The sequence below is a fragment of the Nesoenas mayeri genome (genome assembly GCF_963082525.1).
Source record: "Nesoenas mayeri genome assembly, chromosome: 1".
In the NCBI taxonomy this organism is placed as follows: domain Eukaryota; kingdom Metazoa; phylum Chordata; class Aves; order Columbiformes; family Columbidae; genus Nesoenas; species Nesoenas mayeri.
The window spans coordinates 124619407-124636179 of NC_137541.1; the positions used below are offsets into that span (position 1 = coordinate 124619407).

The following is a 16773-nucleotide window of genomic DNA, read 5'->3' on the forward strand; positions in this document are numbered from 1 at the left end:
GAGACCATAGAAAGGAGCCCAAAGCCATGGATGCTTTGGCCAGATGGACAGGGCTGCTGGTGGCATCCAAACCCTGTCGCCACCAGCCAGGGCCCATGCTGGAGACTGAGGGGGACTTTGGGGGGCCCCAGAGAGAGGCGGGGTGGCCTTGCCCTGGCCTCAGCCAGCAAACATGGGCTCCCAATGGGCACTGCAGGAGGTGGCTGCTGTGGGTGTCCAAAAATCCCCAACACAGGTAACATCACCAGCTCATGTCAGCTGGAGGCAGCACTGCCCTTGCTCTGCGTACACTGGCTTAACTCCGAATGATAATTGCTGATGGGTTCATTGAGACTTTAAACGTAATTGTTCCCACAGAGCTCTCCAGACTGGTTCTCTTTTCATTTTTAATGAAGCACTCTGTTTATTTTTCTCTGTACCAAGGCTGCTGGCGAGGTTTCTAATCATTTATATAAAGTGTGGAAGAAGGTTTGTACACAGATTGGTGACGCAAAAAACCTTTGGGCTGGGTCTTTAGACTCATCCTTTGGGTTTTGCTAGTGACTCTCATATTGCAGTTTAGAGACAACAGACTATCCAAGAGTATCAATTTTTCTAGTAGAATAAGTTTTACCCCAAGTTGCGACACTGTAGTTCCAAATAGTAAAAATATCATGGCAGGATTTAGTTTTTCCACCATTTTTTTTAAGTATTATTTTACTTATTGGGAGGTATGTTTTCCCCCTATAGAAGCTCCTGGCTGCAGCAAAAGCAGTCCTTTTCTCAGCTGTTATAGTTCCTGATTCACCTAAGATTCACCATGAGTTGTAAATTTGCACCATTTTGAATGTGTATTAGCATTAGCAGCAAGGACTGTTTTAACATACAGGATTATGGGGATTTTTACCTCCCACAAAATGCATACTGTGCAGGCAATGTTCAAGCATTGTTGACTCAAAATTTTGACAAGTGTGTTATTAGCTCCTTACAGAAAATAATATAGATGGTTAAGTTGATGCTGTCACTCACTAACACAGAAATTGGAATCGAGGTTGTTTATAAAAGATCTAAATTACCCCAGGAATCTCAGCCCTCTTTTAATGTGAAGTGCCTCTGGCTGGTGGATAAGGCACCGAAGTGGGAGTCAGAGATCAGCTCCACACACTGCTCCCTACTGGAGGTACAACCCACAGCTGCCATTCTGTAAGGAGAAGACAACAGCGGCATTTACTATGTTCAAAGTGTTCTGGAGTCACAATATAAAAATTTCTTGTAACACTTAGAATTATATTTTGTATGTATTTCACACAGATGTTATTATTCCCCACGCCTCCCGCACACACAGTTAGAAAAGGTTTTGGTTTGGGATTGTTTTGAGAGGGATTTTAATGCTATGGAGTAGACCAGTGCAAAACATCCTATACCACTCTTTTTGTGTTCTTATAAAGCACATACTTAATAACCTTGTTCTAATCTTCAGTGAATCAGGCTAAGGCACAAAGGCCCTAATTTCCCTCATTACTGGTGAACAGATCATCCTACCTGACATGCAGAATGCTGTTGAACCAATCTCGCTTTTGACTCTAGGCATTTTGTGTTACGCTGAATTGATTTAAACCAAATTACAATTGGTTCAAAGCACAGGCTTGCTGAGAAGGGCATATGACACCTCTCAAACTTGTCACTAAACTGCAATAAATCCCCTGGATTCACCATAGTGATGTACTACCTTGGCCTCATTCTTCCAGTGCCCCTCCGACCTCCTCCATCACTCTAATCAAGGCTGACCTGTGGTGTCATTCTTTTATCTAGACATAGAACGGTCTCCTGGTGTATTTTGTATGCACTGTGACTGTGTCGCTCCATGCTCTTCGTGGTTATTCTCCTCTTCCCTGCTGCCAGCCGATAAAAGCATATCAAGTCAGCAACAACGAGCAGAACGGCTCTTTGGTTAAAACAGCCACCTTGGTGCAAATTCAAGGATACTGGTTATTTACCATACTTCTGGCACGGGTTATCATAATCTCCGACATTTTATTTTGTGTGTACTTTCCAGATCAGTTTTGCAACCTGATCTAGTTTTGGAAACAAAGGGAATGACTGATAAATGCTTGAAAAAATAATTAAAACAAAATAAAAATGGCTTGACTTCCCCCATTAAGCGTACTTTGGAAAAAAGTATGTGAAAGACGAAACCATTGACACCCAGGGATGCAAACCCTAAGTTTGTTTGAAATTACACAGTTATTACCCCAAATCCACACTCAGCGGACACAAACTAATCTGCTGGGTTTGGTACAAAGGCAACACCATCTCTGCCTCAGTTAACAATCAAATAAAAAATGTCCAGCCTGAGTCTGAAATGACACAGCATCGTACGGCAAAGAGAGGCCTTCAGCACACAGGACAAGTCAGCGGGTTTTGCCTTAGACTTACCTGGCAACTTCGCTGGCAATCCCAGCAGGGAGGGACTGGAAGGCAGATCCCTCCTGGGTGAAGCTGAAACATGCTGGCAGAGAAGCGTGGTGATGTGAAGGGCTCTGTGGATGGCAGATGTCAGACCTTCACGCCATCCCTCTGGTGATCTCCACACATGTCGGATATAAACCCAACTCCCTGAGCCAGCCCCTTGCTGGAGTTTTCTCACACCAGCCCTCAGCCATGCTGTGTATGTAAATCTAAAGGCAAAAAACCCCTGAAAATGCTCTCAGACTGCATTTATGTTAAGTATATATGTATCCAAATAAATCAACATGGTTATAATTTCTACCCTCACAAGGTGTAGATCCATACCCACTGAAAACATGAAGATATTTCTCTTGAGGCTTTGAATTGGGCATTAAATACTGCAATTCTTCACTGTTTCTTGGCCTGTAAAGGAATTTGCCTTTGGCCACTTGTATTTACTGTGCAAACACTGATCAGCGAGTGAAATGGTATCACCTTGCTAGTTTTGTTATATATAGTAGTCAAGAAATGACAGAATAATCTTTGCTAAATCTGCTGAAGGCACAGCAGAAGCAAAAGGCCAGAGCATCCATCAATCTGCTTCAGCATATATATATAGTCAAGCTTTTAATCTATTGTACTGAAAGAGAGAGGTCTTGCCACACATTTCTACTCTATCATTTACAAAAAATTTAAAATAAATAAATAAATAAATAAATAAATAAAGAGATGTGGCATTTTTTTAGCAGGAAATAAAGTTAACATGTTCCACTTTTGTACCAAATTGGCTAATAGCACCGCTGTATTGATGTCTTATACTCTTACAGCTTATTCATTTCCACCTGCTTTTGAAAGGGTGGTGTGTTCCCTGTGTTTTCTAAATCAGACATTTGATGTTGCTGCTGTACTCAGACCTACAGCCATTTCCCTCCTCTAGCATTTCCTACTGCTGGTGTCTCTTTCTGTGAGGACCAGAACCAGTGCACCCCTCCCAGGCGGCCAGCATTTAGGGATAGATTTCAGATTGCTGTAGCCAGGCAGCCGCTCACCTGCTCTCTTCTGTGCAGATTGGGGTTTGGAACTCATACAGTGGCCTTAATATGACAGACAGCAACAAGGACCGATCAACCAACATCACAGATTCCTTGGCTAACCGGACTCTTATCGTCACCACCATTTTGGTAAGTCTGGCTGGGCAGAGCTGGCACCACCAGTTGTGCTGGAGGATGCAGGCACTGCTGATGGTGGGTTGTGGGGCTCCCCACGTCACCTTTGCCACCTCCATTCTGCCCTCCATGGCTATTTTCCTCCATGTTAAATGATGTTTTGCTAAAGTACCCTGTTTTCAAGCATATTTTTTTATTTAGACTCAGAATCGGCATACACATTCATCCCTCCAAATGATGGATTATAAAATACCCCATTGTCAATGAAAGATTCAAGGAAACACCGCCTCCAAAATTATTTAGTTTACTTCAGTATTTCAGTGATGAACCCTGCATACTTTTCTTCCCAGAAGAATTTACACACGCAAATTCTTGGCTTTGCAGTCGGTGCTTATACATCCTTCCTTTTTACAGAAAATAAGAGGAAGAGAACTGAAAGAAAGTAACAAACAGTGGGTAGACAACTTGGTGTATGTCCTTACTATGATAAATAGAAAATGTGAAACTGGATATTCATGAGTTTTTCAGCCTCATACATTCTTCCCAGCCAGTAATACTACTTTTTTTCAATTATTCTGCCTAATTCCTCAGGAGAGAAAGAGCTCAAAGGCTCCTTCTGCTCTCCTCCCCTTGTATTGCCAGAGGTCCTTTGTCTCATTAAACTGCAGAAACCTGCTTTCCCAGATCTTCTTTTATCCAAAATCAGTTAAAAAGAAAAGCAACAAGGTACTTTGCAATGTACCTACGCTGTTCTCTCTCATATAAATACCTGCTCAACTCACGGCTATTTTGTACATTTGAAGATTTTTTCTAATAAAGATTTATTTCTCACAGAACTTACAATTTTAGGTTCCCCTTATGATTATTTTTCTGTTATTTAGGCTTCTCTCTCCTTCAGTATCCCTTCTTGTCCCTTAGGGTAGGACAATGTAGAGTACAGATCTTGGGTGTGATTTTGGACCTGCTAAGCGCTACTTTAATTAAAACTCCTGAGAGCTATGAATGGTCTGTTCCACTGAAAATTAGGGCCCTTATGCTTATCACTAATTGATTCGGAGAATTTGTTAACACACCTAAACCAGCTTTTAATGGACATGGTAAATTACTCATTTCCATCTAGTTGCAATCCATTTATAAAATATTAACATAATTTAAAGAAATTGATATAATCTGAAACAAACCTCATTCCTATTACCACATGTCTACTGTCTCTTTTCTATAGGAAGATCCCTACGTTATGTACAAGAAGTCTGACAAGCCCTTGTATGGAAATGACAGATTTGAAGGTTATTGCCTGGACTTACTAAAGGAGCTGTCAAATATTTTAGGCTTCATCTATGAGGTCAAACTTGTTTCTGATGGTAAATATGGAGCCCAGAATGACAAAGGAGAGTGGAATGGCATGGTCAAAGAACTCATAGATCATGTAAGACTGAATCCTTCTCTTTATTCTCCTGTCACTTGTGGTATTTTATATGAAGCCAGCCCAAATTAAATGTTTGGGGTTTTTTTTAGAGCCATTTCTCTGTCTTTATTATGACTTGTCAGAATAGGAAGTCACATCAGTATGTCTGAACAAACAGTTTGCAGGTTTTGGAGGGAACCTCTGTCTGCAGAAGGGGCAGTGGGTACTGAGCAGGTACATGTCCTGCCCAGCCCTTGGCTGCACACTCCAGCAGCAAAGGCTGAGCCTCCAGCTCCCCTCTGCTCTATGGTCTATGGATGCTCGTGGGCTGCCCCACTGCACAGGATTGAGCCCCCCATCCCTGGTCATACCTCTCCTGCTCACATGCAAGTCACTGGTATCCCTCTAGGTGCAAAATGAAGAAACAGAGTGTGCCAAACAATACCCTGGCAATGTTGAATTTTGTTACACACTTCAGATTTATAGCCAAATTTGGTTTAGTTTTTAATACTTGGGGGGGAAATGGAAGTAATAGTAGTGTGTTTGCTGAACATGAAAAAGAATGAGCATTTTCCCATTTGTGCTTTCAGAAAGCTGATCTGGCCGTTGCTCCTCTCACTATTACCTATGTAAGAGAGAAAGTAATCGATTTTTCCAAGCCCTTCATGACGCTGGGAATAAGTATCTTGTACCGGAAGCCCAATGGGACAAACCCTGGTGTTTTCTCCTTTTTAAATCCTCTTTCTCCTGATATTTGGATGTATGTTCTCCTAGCCTGCCTTGGAGTCAGTTGTGTCCTCTTTGTCATTGCAAGGTAAGTTGAATACATAGTTTTAGATGCATCCACATTAACAGCCTCTCCTGCCGTAGGTGTTGCATGGGCTCTGCAAAGCAGATATAGTATAATACTATCCTAAGGGTTTTATCCAGTCCTAAAACATAACATTCTAGAAAGTCTCTTGGTATTTTCACATCAACACTGCTATCACTTTTATATATTGCAATGTGATGAGATTTTACTTTCCTTAAGGGCTGAACAGAGAGAAATATCTGATGAAATGTGTCAGCCTTTCTTTGCAGTACACAACACCTCAGCGGACTACATGTTGAAAAGCAGTTTATATTACTTGCATGTAAGCACTTCTTTCTCCCACTAACAGTGCATGCACTTAAAAGGTAAGAAAGAGGATGTGAACGTATCTTTTGCTGAAGGATGTTAATTAGCTCAGCTCATTTGCCTTTGAAAATAGAAGATGACGTGCCTTGGAACCGGAGAGGACAATTTGCAAGGTGATGTATACCCAAGGCTCTCACCCAGTGTGGTCCTGAGGTGCACCCTGCCTGTCAGTAGCAGGCTCACAGTGATGTCCCTATTCAAAACCAGCAGGAAATAAGCATGTAGACATTACTTTTCCACATTAGGCCAAAGCTCATAAAATTCTCAAAGGCAAGTGTGCCACAAAGTTTCTGGACCACTGGACCACAGTCACATCCCCAGAGGGCCAGGAGAGCACTCTATACCCTTATCACTGAACTTTACCTTAAAAATTCCAGACAGCTGATGTGGTTTCACAAACTGGCTACAAGCTACTTGTCGTGGCCTCAGAGACCATGGACAGTCTGGGAGTCTGTTGCTCTAGGGCTTTGAAGAAGAGCAAACCAAGCATGAAAGAAAATGAACTTAGAAACTTGACAGAGGAAACTGGTCATTTGAGGCATATTTTTTCTATACTCCTCAATAAGCTTGGACTCTGAAGTGGCATAGTTACTGCTCTTTTCTTCAGAGAGTGGCCTTCTAATTTCAGCTCCAACTCTGTTTATTTGACCTCATCTTAGCCTTCATTTTTTTCTTATCCGTAATTTAAAACAAATATTTTTACTAGTGCTTCACAGAGATTCATGTTTTGGTTCTTTTTTGGAGGATACCTAATCAAGCCTTTCCCTACTTCTGTTATGTATTTTTTTGTATATACATCAACAACATATTCCACATTCATAAGGTACATGGAAAAAAGCCCAAGAATACATTTATACAATGAAATATAAAAGCTGAAGTGATGTATCATTGGAAGTTCACACATTCACATCACAGAAAAATTAAAAGAAATGCTGCAGTTTTTATTTCAAATGATGGCATTTGACTTTAAGAAGTCACCAATAACACATCTATTCCAATGTTTACATATATATACCTCTTTCAGAAGTCATAAAATAATTGTAGTCTGAATCATTAATTCTGATAATATAGCACATTGTACATGACTTCCATGTCTGTGTGAGCCAGGTCAAATTAAACTCTTGCTGCTTTTTCTCCGATTCATTGGGGTTTTTTTAATCAAAATACACAGCCCTGCAAAACCTTTATTCACAAGAGCAGTTTTGCTGAGAGTAACTGGCCCCAAACATACATTTCTCCATGGCTCACTGAACAACCCTTGTTCCAGACGACCAACCTATATGAACGCTTTGCATGTTTGCTTGTTTCTTTACCGGTACCAAAGTACAGGAATTTGTGGGATTTGCTTTTTCCTTTAAATTGCTGAGGCTGTGAAGAAGAAGGAGGGAATTAGAGGAGGAGAGGTCATGGGTTAAGTTATTAGTATTGGCCATAGGTAAAAGAAAGAGTTCATCCATCCCTGGCAGCTATGGGACTGTATACAATTAGTCATGACTTCCCACAAGCTCTTGCGGTGGCTCACTGTACCATAAATAATAACTCCTACTGTACGCAAATCATGATCTCATTCATGACTAATATTAAGTCTGCTCGACTGTGACAGATTGACTTTTCTGCAGTTGTGTGCCAAGACTAAAAACATCCCACAGCCCTTTCCACCTCAGAACAGGCAGAAGGAAAAACAAAGACTGAGTTATCTTCAGCATTTCTGGTTTTTAAAATAACAGCACCAAGTTTGCGAGAGTAAATAAGCGTCAGGGTCCTCTGGCTGCTCGCAGAGCTACCTACATGCAGACGTGCTGCCAGGAGCAAACCAAAGGGAAACACGCAGCTCTCACAAATGATCCACTGTGAAAACTGTTTGTTTTTCTTTCTTGGCTGTTAAATACTGCTCCAAAACACAGCGTAGCCTTTGGGTAAATCCATGGGTTTGCCCTGTGTAACTGTGTTATGTTTTGTTTCTTAAATCTCTCTAAAAAGCAGTAGTTCCCGGAGCAGCGTAACTAATGAAGCCTGATTTCCCTACAGATTTGTGTCTTGTGGTGGATTGTGATCGCCAATTGAAGTTTGTTTGTCTGTTTGTTTGCTTTCCCTGCTGCTGAAGGATTTATGGGCAATCTTTCCCATGCAGATTAACTGATACATAACAGGTTGTGAGCTCATCCTGCAGCTTCTCTCCTAGTGAGGCTGCTACTGCAATGTTTCACAACACTTGCAGAAACATAATAACCTCTAAGGCTTCTACCTATTTGTCAAATGTGGCTAAAATTATCTAAAAGGCTTACATGTCATTGAAGGTAGAGACTCCACACACGTTCTTAATACACAGTGCCAAACACGACTTGTTGCAACTTAAATATATCAAGTTTGTATATCATTCTTATAATCCACCTATTTTAGGAAAAGATGAAGAGACCTCGCTAGTTCAGCCAAAACGTTAGCATAATTTTATAAATATTTAAATTTTTTTCTGACCTTTTTTTTTTTTTAACTGATGCTTAAAACCAGTGCCTAATTAGATTGTGAGTTTATAGGCTGGAGTACACAAAACTGTGTTCACATGTCATCTTAATTTACTTCAGACTTTATAAATTTTAATTTACTAGAAGAAGCTAAGCCATTCTTACAGTCTGTATCTAGATCTCTTCATGTCTCCAAATATAACAAAATTTCTGTAAGATTTGCCAAGTGTTTAAGCAAATATTGCTTAGATTGGTTTTAAGAACCTTGGAAAGCATCCACTTCTAATATTGCTACCATAAATTAAATAGTTAACGGTATTTTGACATCAATTCATGGAAGACAAATACGTGGGAATAATTTTCATAGACTGGAATAATCTTCTTGTTATTTCTCCAGACTTTTTAGTAGTTGAATAATTTCTCATTTGTCTTTGAGCCTTATTCAGCCTTGTCATTGTCATATCAATTTTTAAACTCAAACACTGAAGGTTTTATCACGGTGAAGGGATACAGACTGACAAGGCTCTTTTCCTAAGTACACTGGCAGTGAATTAACAAGGCTTTTTCTGCCAGAATTTCCCTAGTAATTTATAATTTACTGATAATGCCATATCAACGGTGCTGCTGGTGTCAATTGTAGAGCTATGTAGCTAAAGTAACCACCAGTGGTGAATAATGTCACACACAGCCTACATAAAAAGGTGCTTAGGTGACATTGAGCATCTTGTCTGTATCACAAACCTCAGCATAACTGTTGCTGAAGGTCCAAAGAGGGAGAAAACCAGGAGAAAATGGACAGGAAAACAGAAGACCCGAGTAGTGAAGTAGAGCAGAATTGTAAGCCAACTTCTTATTAAAGCTCAACACATCAGTGGAAACACAAGAAAATCAGCTTTGTTTCAAGGTGCAAAAGAACTATATACCCTAGTACCACATTAAAATATACACCCAGAGCTATAAAATTTTTCCCATCTATCAGAAAGAGTTTTACTGCTAGAATTTGATTGCCAGTTTCTAGCAACTGCTGTTTTGCTCTTTCCATGATGGAGACATTTGTGTCCAACTTACTGAACGTGGTTCTTGCCAGAGACAATGCAAAATCCCAGCCTTGGGCTTCCCAGTCAGAGCTATTTGTGCACCTTCTTACTGCCCTGTGTTAACACTCTGGGACCCTGTGGGTGAATGCTCAACCCAGGATGTCTTCACTTCTGTGGTGGTTGGCAGCTCAGGCAACCTACAGGTCTTAATTCTGGGTCTCTTGTTAAGGATGTGTTTCTCCATGTGTGCATGAACTGAGTTGGGAACAAATTCTTTACTACACAACAGTTGCTTCCATTATTATGGCACAAATTTGAAACATATAACTTGATGATTGTTTTTCTTCTAACTGATGTGCGCAGAACTGTTGTATCTTGAACCTGAAAACTCTGGCTTTTGTTACAATTTTCAATAGTATCGTACTAGTAACGGTAATATTGCGCAGCTACAGGCATTCTAAGCTACATGCTGTTTCACTTAGTGTGTTCATTACTATCAGAGTTCATTACTTCAGCTAAGCAAGGCACTCTATTTGCAACGGTGCATAAATTCAATGCTTAATTATATTGTTGAAACAGTAATTAAAATGTATTGGCGTGACATTGTCAACTAAAGCTATATTCATAAACTTCACGAGGAAGTATGCAGCAAACCACGCAGAAATGGGAAGCAACAGCAGGCAAGGTACCCTGGGGAGAAGCGGTCTTTACCATGGCCCTGCTGAGTGCCGTGCCGAGCAGGAGGGGCACACTTTGCAGTTGCAGGTCGGTGAGTCGGGAAGAGAGCAGAGTTCTTCCATTAAAGGCAATCCTCTGCATAATTCTCTCCCAGCAAAGCTGACAATGTGGCCCTGTGGCTTTCAGGTGCTGCAATAGCTCCCGAAAGCCTTCAAACCATTGACAGCCTTTTTCTTCTGCTGCCGCGGCAGCCTCACACAGGGAGAGCGTGTTCAGCATCCGGCGTCTCGACTACAGGCAGCTAACGATGGTTGCCTTTAGAGGGCTGCTACTCCTTCATTATTTTCTAAACATTTTACCAGGGAGCAGCTACATGGTTTCCATTGTCCCCCTGTCCCAGCAGATGTCTGTCTGTCTGTCAGCGGTGTGGGCAGGGAAGCCATGGGGCATTGCAGCAGCCTCACCCTTGAGGGCTCTAACCCAGGAGTGGGAGGAATATGAGGGTTGCCCTGTGTTCGATCCGGGACGGTGAAAAGGGCTCCTGACACTGCAGCACTGCTCCACAGCTTGCACGAGGCAGCTGCGAGACATCCCGCGGACAGCATTTCAGCTGAGGTTTTCTTTTTCTTGTTTCCTTCACTAACCGCCTCACTTTGTGCATTGTTCAGCAGGTTTGCTGCCGCTGTGTGTGCTCTATTTGATGTTTACAGGTTGTTTCTGTTAACTGCCACAGGTTTACACCATATGAATGGTATAACCCCCACCCGTGCAACCCAGACTCAGATGTGGTGGAAAACAATTTTACTTTACTAAATAGTTTCTGGTTTGGAGTTGGAGCTCTCATGCAGCAAGGTACACCGGTTACACTCCGTTATCGCACACGTCCCACAGTCTGCTCAAGGGCTTCTGTGCTGGTAAACTCCACCCTCTGTAAATACAACATATACTGTAAAACCTGATCTCAGAAACTGAGCAATGCGAGAAAGGAAGAAAATGATGTGTCAGCGCAACTGGGAGCAGGCAGAGAAGGGAACCATCTGAGAGGAAGGGAAGCAGACAGGGCCACACAGGAGCTTCTAGAGCTGAAATGTAAAAGAATCACAAGAGGGATATGAAGTGCTTCATGCTGAAGTTGAGTTTATTGGTACAAGAGGTTTGGCAACAGGAAAATGTTGGGCGCCATCCCAATGGAAACAGTAACAGCATTAGCTGTTAGCTCTGAAGCTCTTAGCTTTAGCTCTGAAGAAAGGTGCTCTTTCTTCAGAAGGATTGTTAAATTTGTTGGCACTTGTCAAACACTTTGTGTAAAAACCAAACCTTTTCTTTTTATGGCTTTTCTGCAGGTATGAGTCCCATCCTTCTGTAAATGCATCTATCCCTAGAAGCATTAACTTAACCCAGTCACAAGTCCCTGTTGCTGATGATTTTGGAAACAGCTGACATTTTACTCAGTTGACAAGGAAGGGCAGTGAAGCTTACTCCATGTGGGAAGTCAAACAGATATGTGTACTAATCAAGTTTGTTTATGGCATGTATATTCTAAGATTTCCAATTAAACCACTATTCACCAAAACTGGAGTCCACTGAAAAGACTGAAAGTGTTTTCTGACAAACATTTCAAGCTTGGTCAAAGCTGAACCAAAAAAAACCCACCCCATGACAACAACCAAAAGAGCAAGTGAAGGGAAAGCCCAAGAGTACCTTGATATTAAATTTCTAAACATTTAAGTAAGGAATATATAACCATCTCCGCATTCATCCAGGTACAGTTTATCCTTCCCTCCTCAACAGACATAAGTAGCAGTAAAAAATACACTAGGAGGATTGTCCTAGTGTTCTTTTCCTAGATATGGTAGAGAATAAAATTTATATTGAACCTAAGATGCACTTGCTTTTACTGGTGCACTAATGTATTGACAGGATACAGAGCTTCCTCATAGAAATGACTTCGAAGGAGGCTGGGTGAAGGAAGAGTTGTTCTCTTTTGCCTTTTCTGTTTTGCTTTTCTTTCCGATTTATCAGTAAAACACAGGCTGAGGTTTTACAGTATCAGGCAGGCGTGTGTATACAACTGTGATTGCCCTGTGTGTGAAAGTGCCCCAGGATTTTGTGTTTCGATGTACTGCCTTTTTTGGAGTTTACCATCATCCACAGCAAACTGTGGGATGCAGTGTCTGCTCGTTACCACTACCTTGGGTACATGACAGTCAGCCCCAACCAGACTCTGCTTGTCTTTCAAGAAGAATAAAAGCAAAACAAAATAAAGAAAAAACATTTGTAAGGCAACACAAATGTTTCCGTGTACAAACTTGTGGTGCGTGTGATTGTAAGTGCATCATCATTAATGTGAAGAGTTTGAACATGACGTGAATGCTTGTGCAACTCCACATCTACTGTTATGCTCTTTCTTGTTGGCAGCAGCTGCTTGTTATGCTTGATTGGAAGCCACTTGTTATTAAATTTTAAAATGTGATGATCAGACTTTCTCTTTTCTACAGAGCGTGAGCAAAGTCTGGATCAGGATTGGCTGTCATGTCTGCCATAAAAAGGCACTAGAGAGATTTCAGCAAGTATTGTCTCTGCCCCTGAGTCTTGCTAGCAACATTTTTATTTAGAGCTTACTTCCCCTGTTTTTCCCCTGAAAGTCTCAGATGTGTTACGCATACCCTGAAAGCATCCAAACAGGGCACATTTCATTCAATCAATTCCGAGAAACTATCACTTTCAGAAAGGCAAGCTATCTGTCAGAGCCTCAGCTCAAGCAAGCGATGGTTCAGACCAGGACTGTCCCGTTAATGAGAGCACTTAGGGTGAAGTCGGTGAGCATGGAACATAAATTAATGCTTTTTGTTGTAATCAAGGCTAAGGTAAACATTGCAATAATCTTGGGAGCAATCAGAAGAGTTGCTGGGCCTGCCTAGTCTAGCTGGGAGCAGAGTGTGCTCAGCACCTCACAAAAGCAAAACCGTAGCTCACTGCATAATTAATAGACTCTGGCGTCTCAAGCTTAAATGAACTGAATGTATTCTGCCGCTTTTTCACAAACAGCTTTTTGCTAGAGGATATCACAGGAGATCTGGCATCTCAGCCCACAGGTTCAGCACACAGGGCTTCTCCGCCTGCTGTCTTGTGTTGCTGTAAGGCTGTGCTGGCAGATTTCATAGTTGCTTGTTAAGATAGCTGCAAGGTAGATGGCTATTATGCATTACTGGGATATGTATGTCAGAGCTAGGTATTACATCAAGGCCTAAGTGTGGAAATTATATTTGTATAGTTGTCTAATCTTAAAAAAATAATATCTTCAAGATGACCTGAATCAGCACTCCTAGAATCCAGCTTTTGCAGGTCAACCCCAGCTTAGAAATAAATACATTTTCCTCAGAGCAACAATACAAAAAAGATTTCATTGCACTGAAAAAAAAAATCTAATCTGAAAAGCAAGAAAGTACAACAGACCACAAACATAAACCCAGATAGAGCTACGGCTCTTGAAATGGGTACATTTGAACTCAAAAATTTCAAGTGAGAGTTTTTGCTTTTAGACTTCTGGCTTAATTTGAAATATACATGCAACACCAGGGCTGCACAAGCAGAGCATCTGCTCTCGCAGTTTGGTGATTCTGTCAAGCTACTCAAACACTTGGGCTATGCTTAGCTTTGACCTTTAAGAGACATGTCTATATGTTTACAAAGCTAAGTTAAATCTGCTGGCTGTTTGGGAAGTGTTTACCCTTTCAATCTTTGCCCCAAAAGTCCCAGTCGGAGTTCTGTAAAGTCTGAAAATATTCTCTGTAACATGTTTCAACTTCTTACAGAAATAGTTAAATAGCTAGGGAGAGATAATATGGCAGCACGTTTTTCCAGTAATAGAAATATGTTTGTCACATCAAAAGCTTTACGTGCTGAGATCTTCATTCATAGGCACTTAAGTACTTTCTTAAGTCCATCCTTCATCAACAAAATAATTATGCAAAGGCTTAACTTCAAAGTAAAAAGTGCTTAAGTGGCTGTCTCAGTGTTTTGCTGAACGAGATCCTTGAATCCCACATAATGAGCTAAGTTCAGTGAGGACGCCTCTAGGGAAAACAGCACGGAACTTGCATCAGAATTATTAGAAATACCAGTACCTGTGTGGTTTAAATACAGTTTATCTGAGCTATTTGGAAGCCATTTCAGTGCACTTAACACCCACACATGCTATTCTATGGGGTTTTATGACAATAGCAGATCACTTTGATATTTATTGTGACATGTAGGCAGATCTGCTAAAACCTTTTCAGCAATAATGAGTGTTAAAGACATCATCCAAAACTTTGCATTGCCTTATAGACCCAAAGGATATGTCCATTCATTCTCTCAATTTTCAAATGTAAATCACATGTTTATAATAAGATGTGTTCTGTGTTTTGAGTTCAGGTTCACACAGGCCAATGGGTTCACTGGAAGCGTATTGATTGCCCTCATTCTGCTTAGGTATGCCTATAGGACACACAGGGCAGATTTCACTTTTAAAGTATTTCTGCCAGGTAGCTTGTAAGTAGAATAGCATTCTGCTAAGGATCTCTGGTTAGAAAATCAGTTACAGTATACTGACAAAAAGGGATTCAGCAAAGGGACAAAAATACTAGTATAGCTTGCTGGGGACATAAGAGGTTAATACTACAATGAGCATTAGCTCAGATATGTAATGGGGCTTAGACCCAAGGATAATTCCATTTGTCATGTATCATGGCATACCTCCCCTTCACAGTGTGTTACCATTATAAATGTTAGCTGTGCATCTGTGAGATTATTGTTTAAATCATTTTATCATACTACAGCTCATAAAAGCATTCTGTGCCTAAAACCAGTCTGCGGTATCAGGAAAGGCATCTTTCAGCATCATTTTAATATGATTGTTTTGATGATATTGTAACAGGATCAGAGCTGATGCCCAAAGCTCTTTCTACCAGAATAGTCGGAGGAATATGGTGGTTTTTCACCCTAATCATAATCTCATCCTATACTGCCAACCTGGCTGCCTTCCTCACTGTGGAGAGGATGGAATCCCCCATCGATTCAGCAGACGACTTGGCAAAGCAAACCAAGATAGAGTACGGGGCTGTTAGAGATGGATCCACAATGACCTTCTTCAAGGTAAGATGGCATCAGCCAGCTCAGTATGGTCAGACTGACTCATGGCCCTCCAGCGATAAATGGTGAGGCAGAATCACAACACTTGGAAGGATTAGTGTAGTAGGTAAATACATCATTTGCGCAACTCCATAGAGGATTCTGCAGCAATATTAACGTAAAAGATGGGAGATTTTCCCCCAAGACATATGGAGAAACAATCTGATGCTGTACTGCTGTGAGGGCCAAACCCATACCTTTGATGGGAGGATATGAAAAGGCAGGGCGTAGATGTGAGGACATTCTACTCCAGGTTGTTTCTCAGGGTGAGATCTTGGCTTCTTACAGCCACGTGGCTAAGGTCACTTCTGAAGGTCACCTTTGTAGTGGAAAAATACTGCAGGCAGTCAAAACACAAGGTTGTTTGCCCCTTTTTAAAGATGATCCATGGTCAATATTACACAGACTGTTAATATATGGGCCACGTACACACGTGAACACATCTGTAAGTAGAAGATTATTTTCTGTGGTCAACTGCTTTGTAGATAACTGCAATTTTTTCACTATTAGTAATAATTACATACAAAATGGGTCAGTCTCATAAAATGTCGACATAAAACCCAACAAGCTATAAATATAGGATATACACTCAAAAATCCTGTGATAATTAGAATTAATTAGCAGCTTTATCAGTAGTCTCAGCAGGGAGGTTAAGCACTGAATGAACTGGCATCATACTCTTCACTGTAGCGTCTAGGAATGGTGTTTATAGATAGTCAAATATGCCTTTGAAGAGAACCAGGCACCATGGGGAAGCAGCGTGTGGGGCAAAATAACACCGGTACCACACGAGTGTGCAGGAGTGAGCAGCTTCAGCCTCCAGTGCTGAGAGCCCAAGCCCCTGCTGCTCCAGCCCGAGCTTTAGCCACAAACCCTTCTGCTTCCACATGAGACAAAGTTCTTCCACACATAGAGGCAAAAAGCATTGTGGCTAAAGAATTCGGGTCATTTCTCAAAACTAATAATGCTCATCAAGGATGTTTCAGTCCTGTAATAGATCTGATGATAGGCTGTCCCTGATGGAGCTGTCAAAGGTGAACGGCCCTTGTAATGGCTCTCCCATGGTCAATTTTTTTCACCATTAATCCCCGAGGTTAAATTTTATAGGCTTAATAGACTGAAAGCCCTAAAAAATGTTCAGGCAAGGTGATTAAATATTTATACGCTATACATGCTAGCTTACTTCTTCCTGAAATACACGTGTACACAACCACAAGTGAAAAGACACTAGTTTATGTACAGAATGGAG

The 16773-nt window shown here is 41.2% G+C and overlaps 1 protein-coding gene across 2 annotated transcripts in view; it reads left to right on the forward strand.

Moving 5' to 3' along the window:
* GRIK1 (glutamate ionotropic receptor kainate type subunit 1) overlaps positions 1 to 16773 on the forward strand; it is a gene marked incomplete at both ends in the record, with an annotated part of 173138 nt that overhangs the window by 137568 nt on the left and 18797 nt on the right. Inside the window, 6 exons of one of the 2 annotated variants that reach the window (XM_080358509.1) lie at positions 424 to 468; positions 3495 to 3608; positions 4816 to 5019; positions 5589 to 5812; positions 11086 to 11204; positions 15271 to 15488. In XM_080358509.1, the coding sequence (XP_080214635.1) occupies positions 424 to 468; positions 3495 to 3608; positions 4816 to 5019; positions 5589 to 5812; positions 11086 to 11204; positions 15271 to 15488 (924 nt within the window). The remainder of the gene's footprint in view (positions 1 to 423; positions 469 to 3494; positions 3609 to 4815; positions 5020 to 5588; positions 5813 to 11085; positions 11205 to 15270; positions 15489 to 16773) is intronic. The other variant, XM_080358510.1, reaches the window with a different exon arrangement.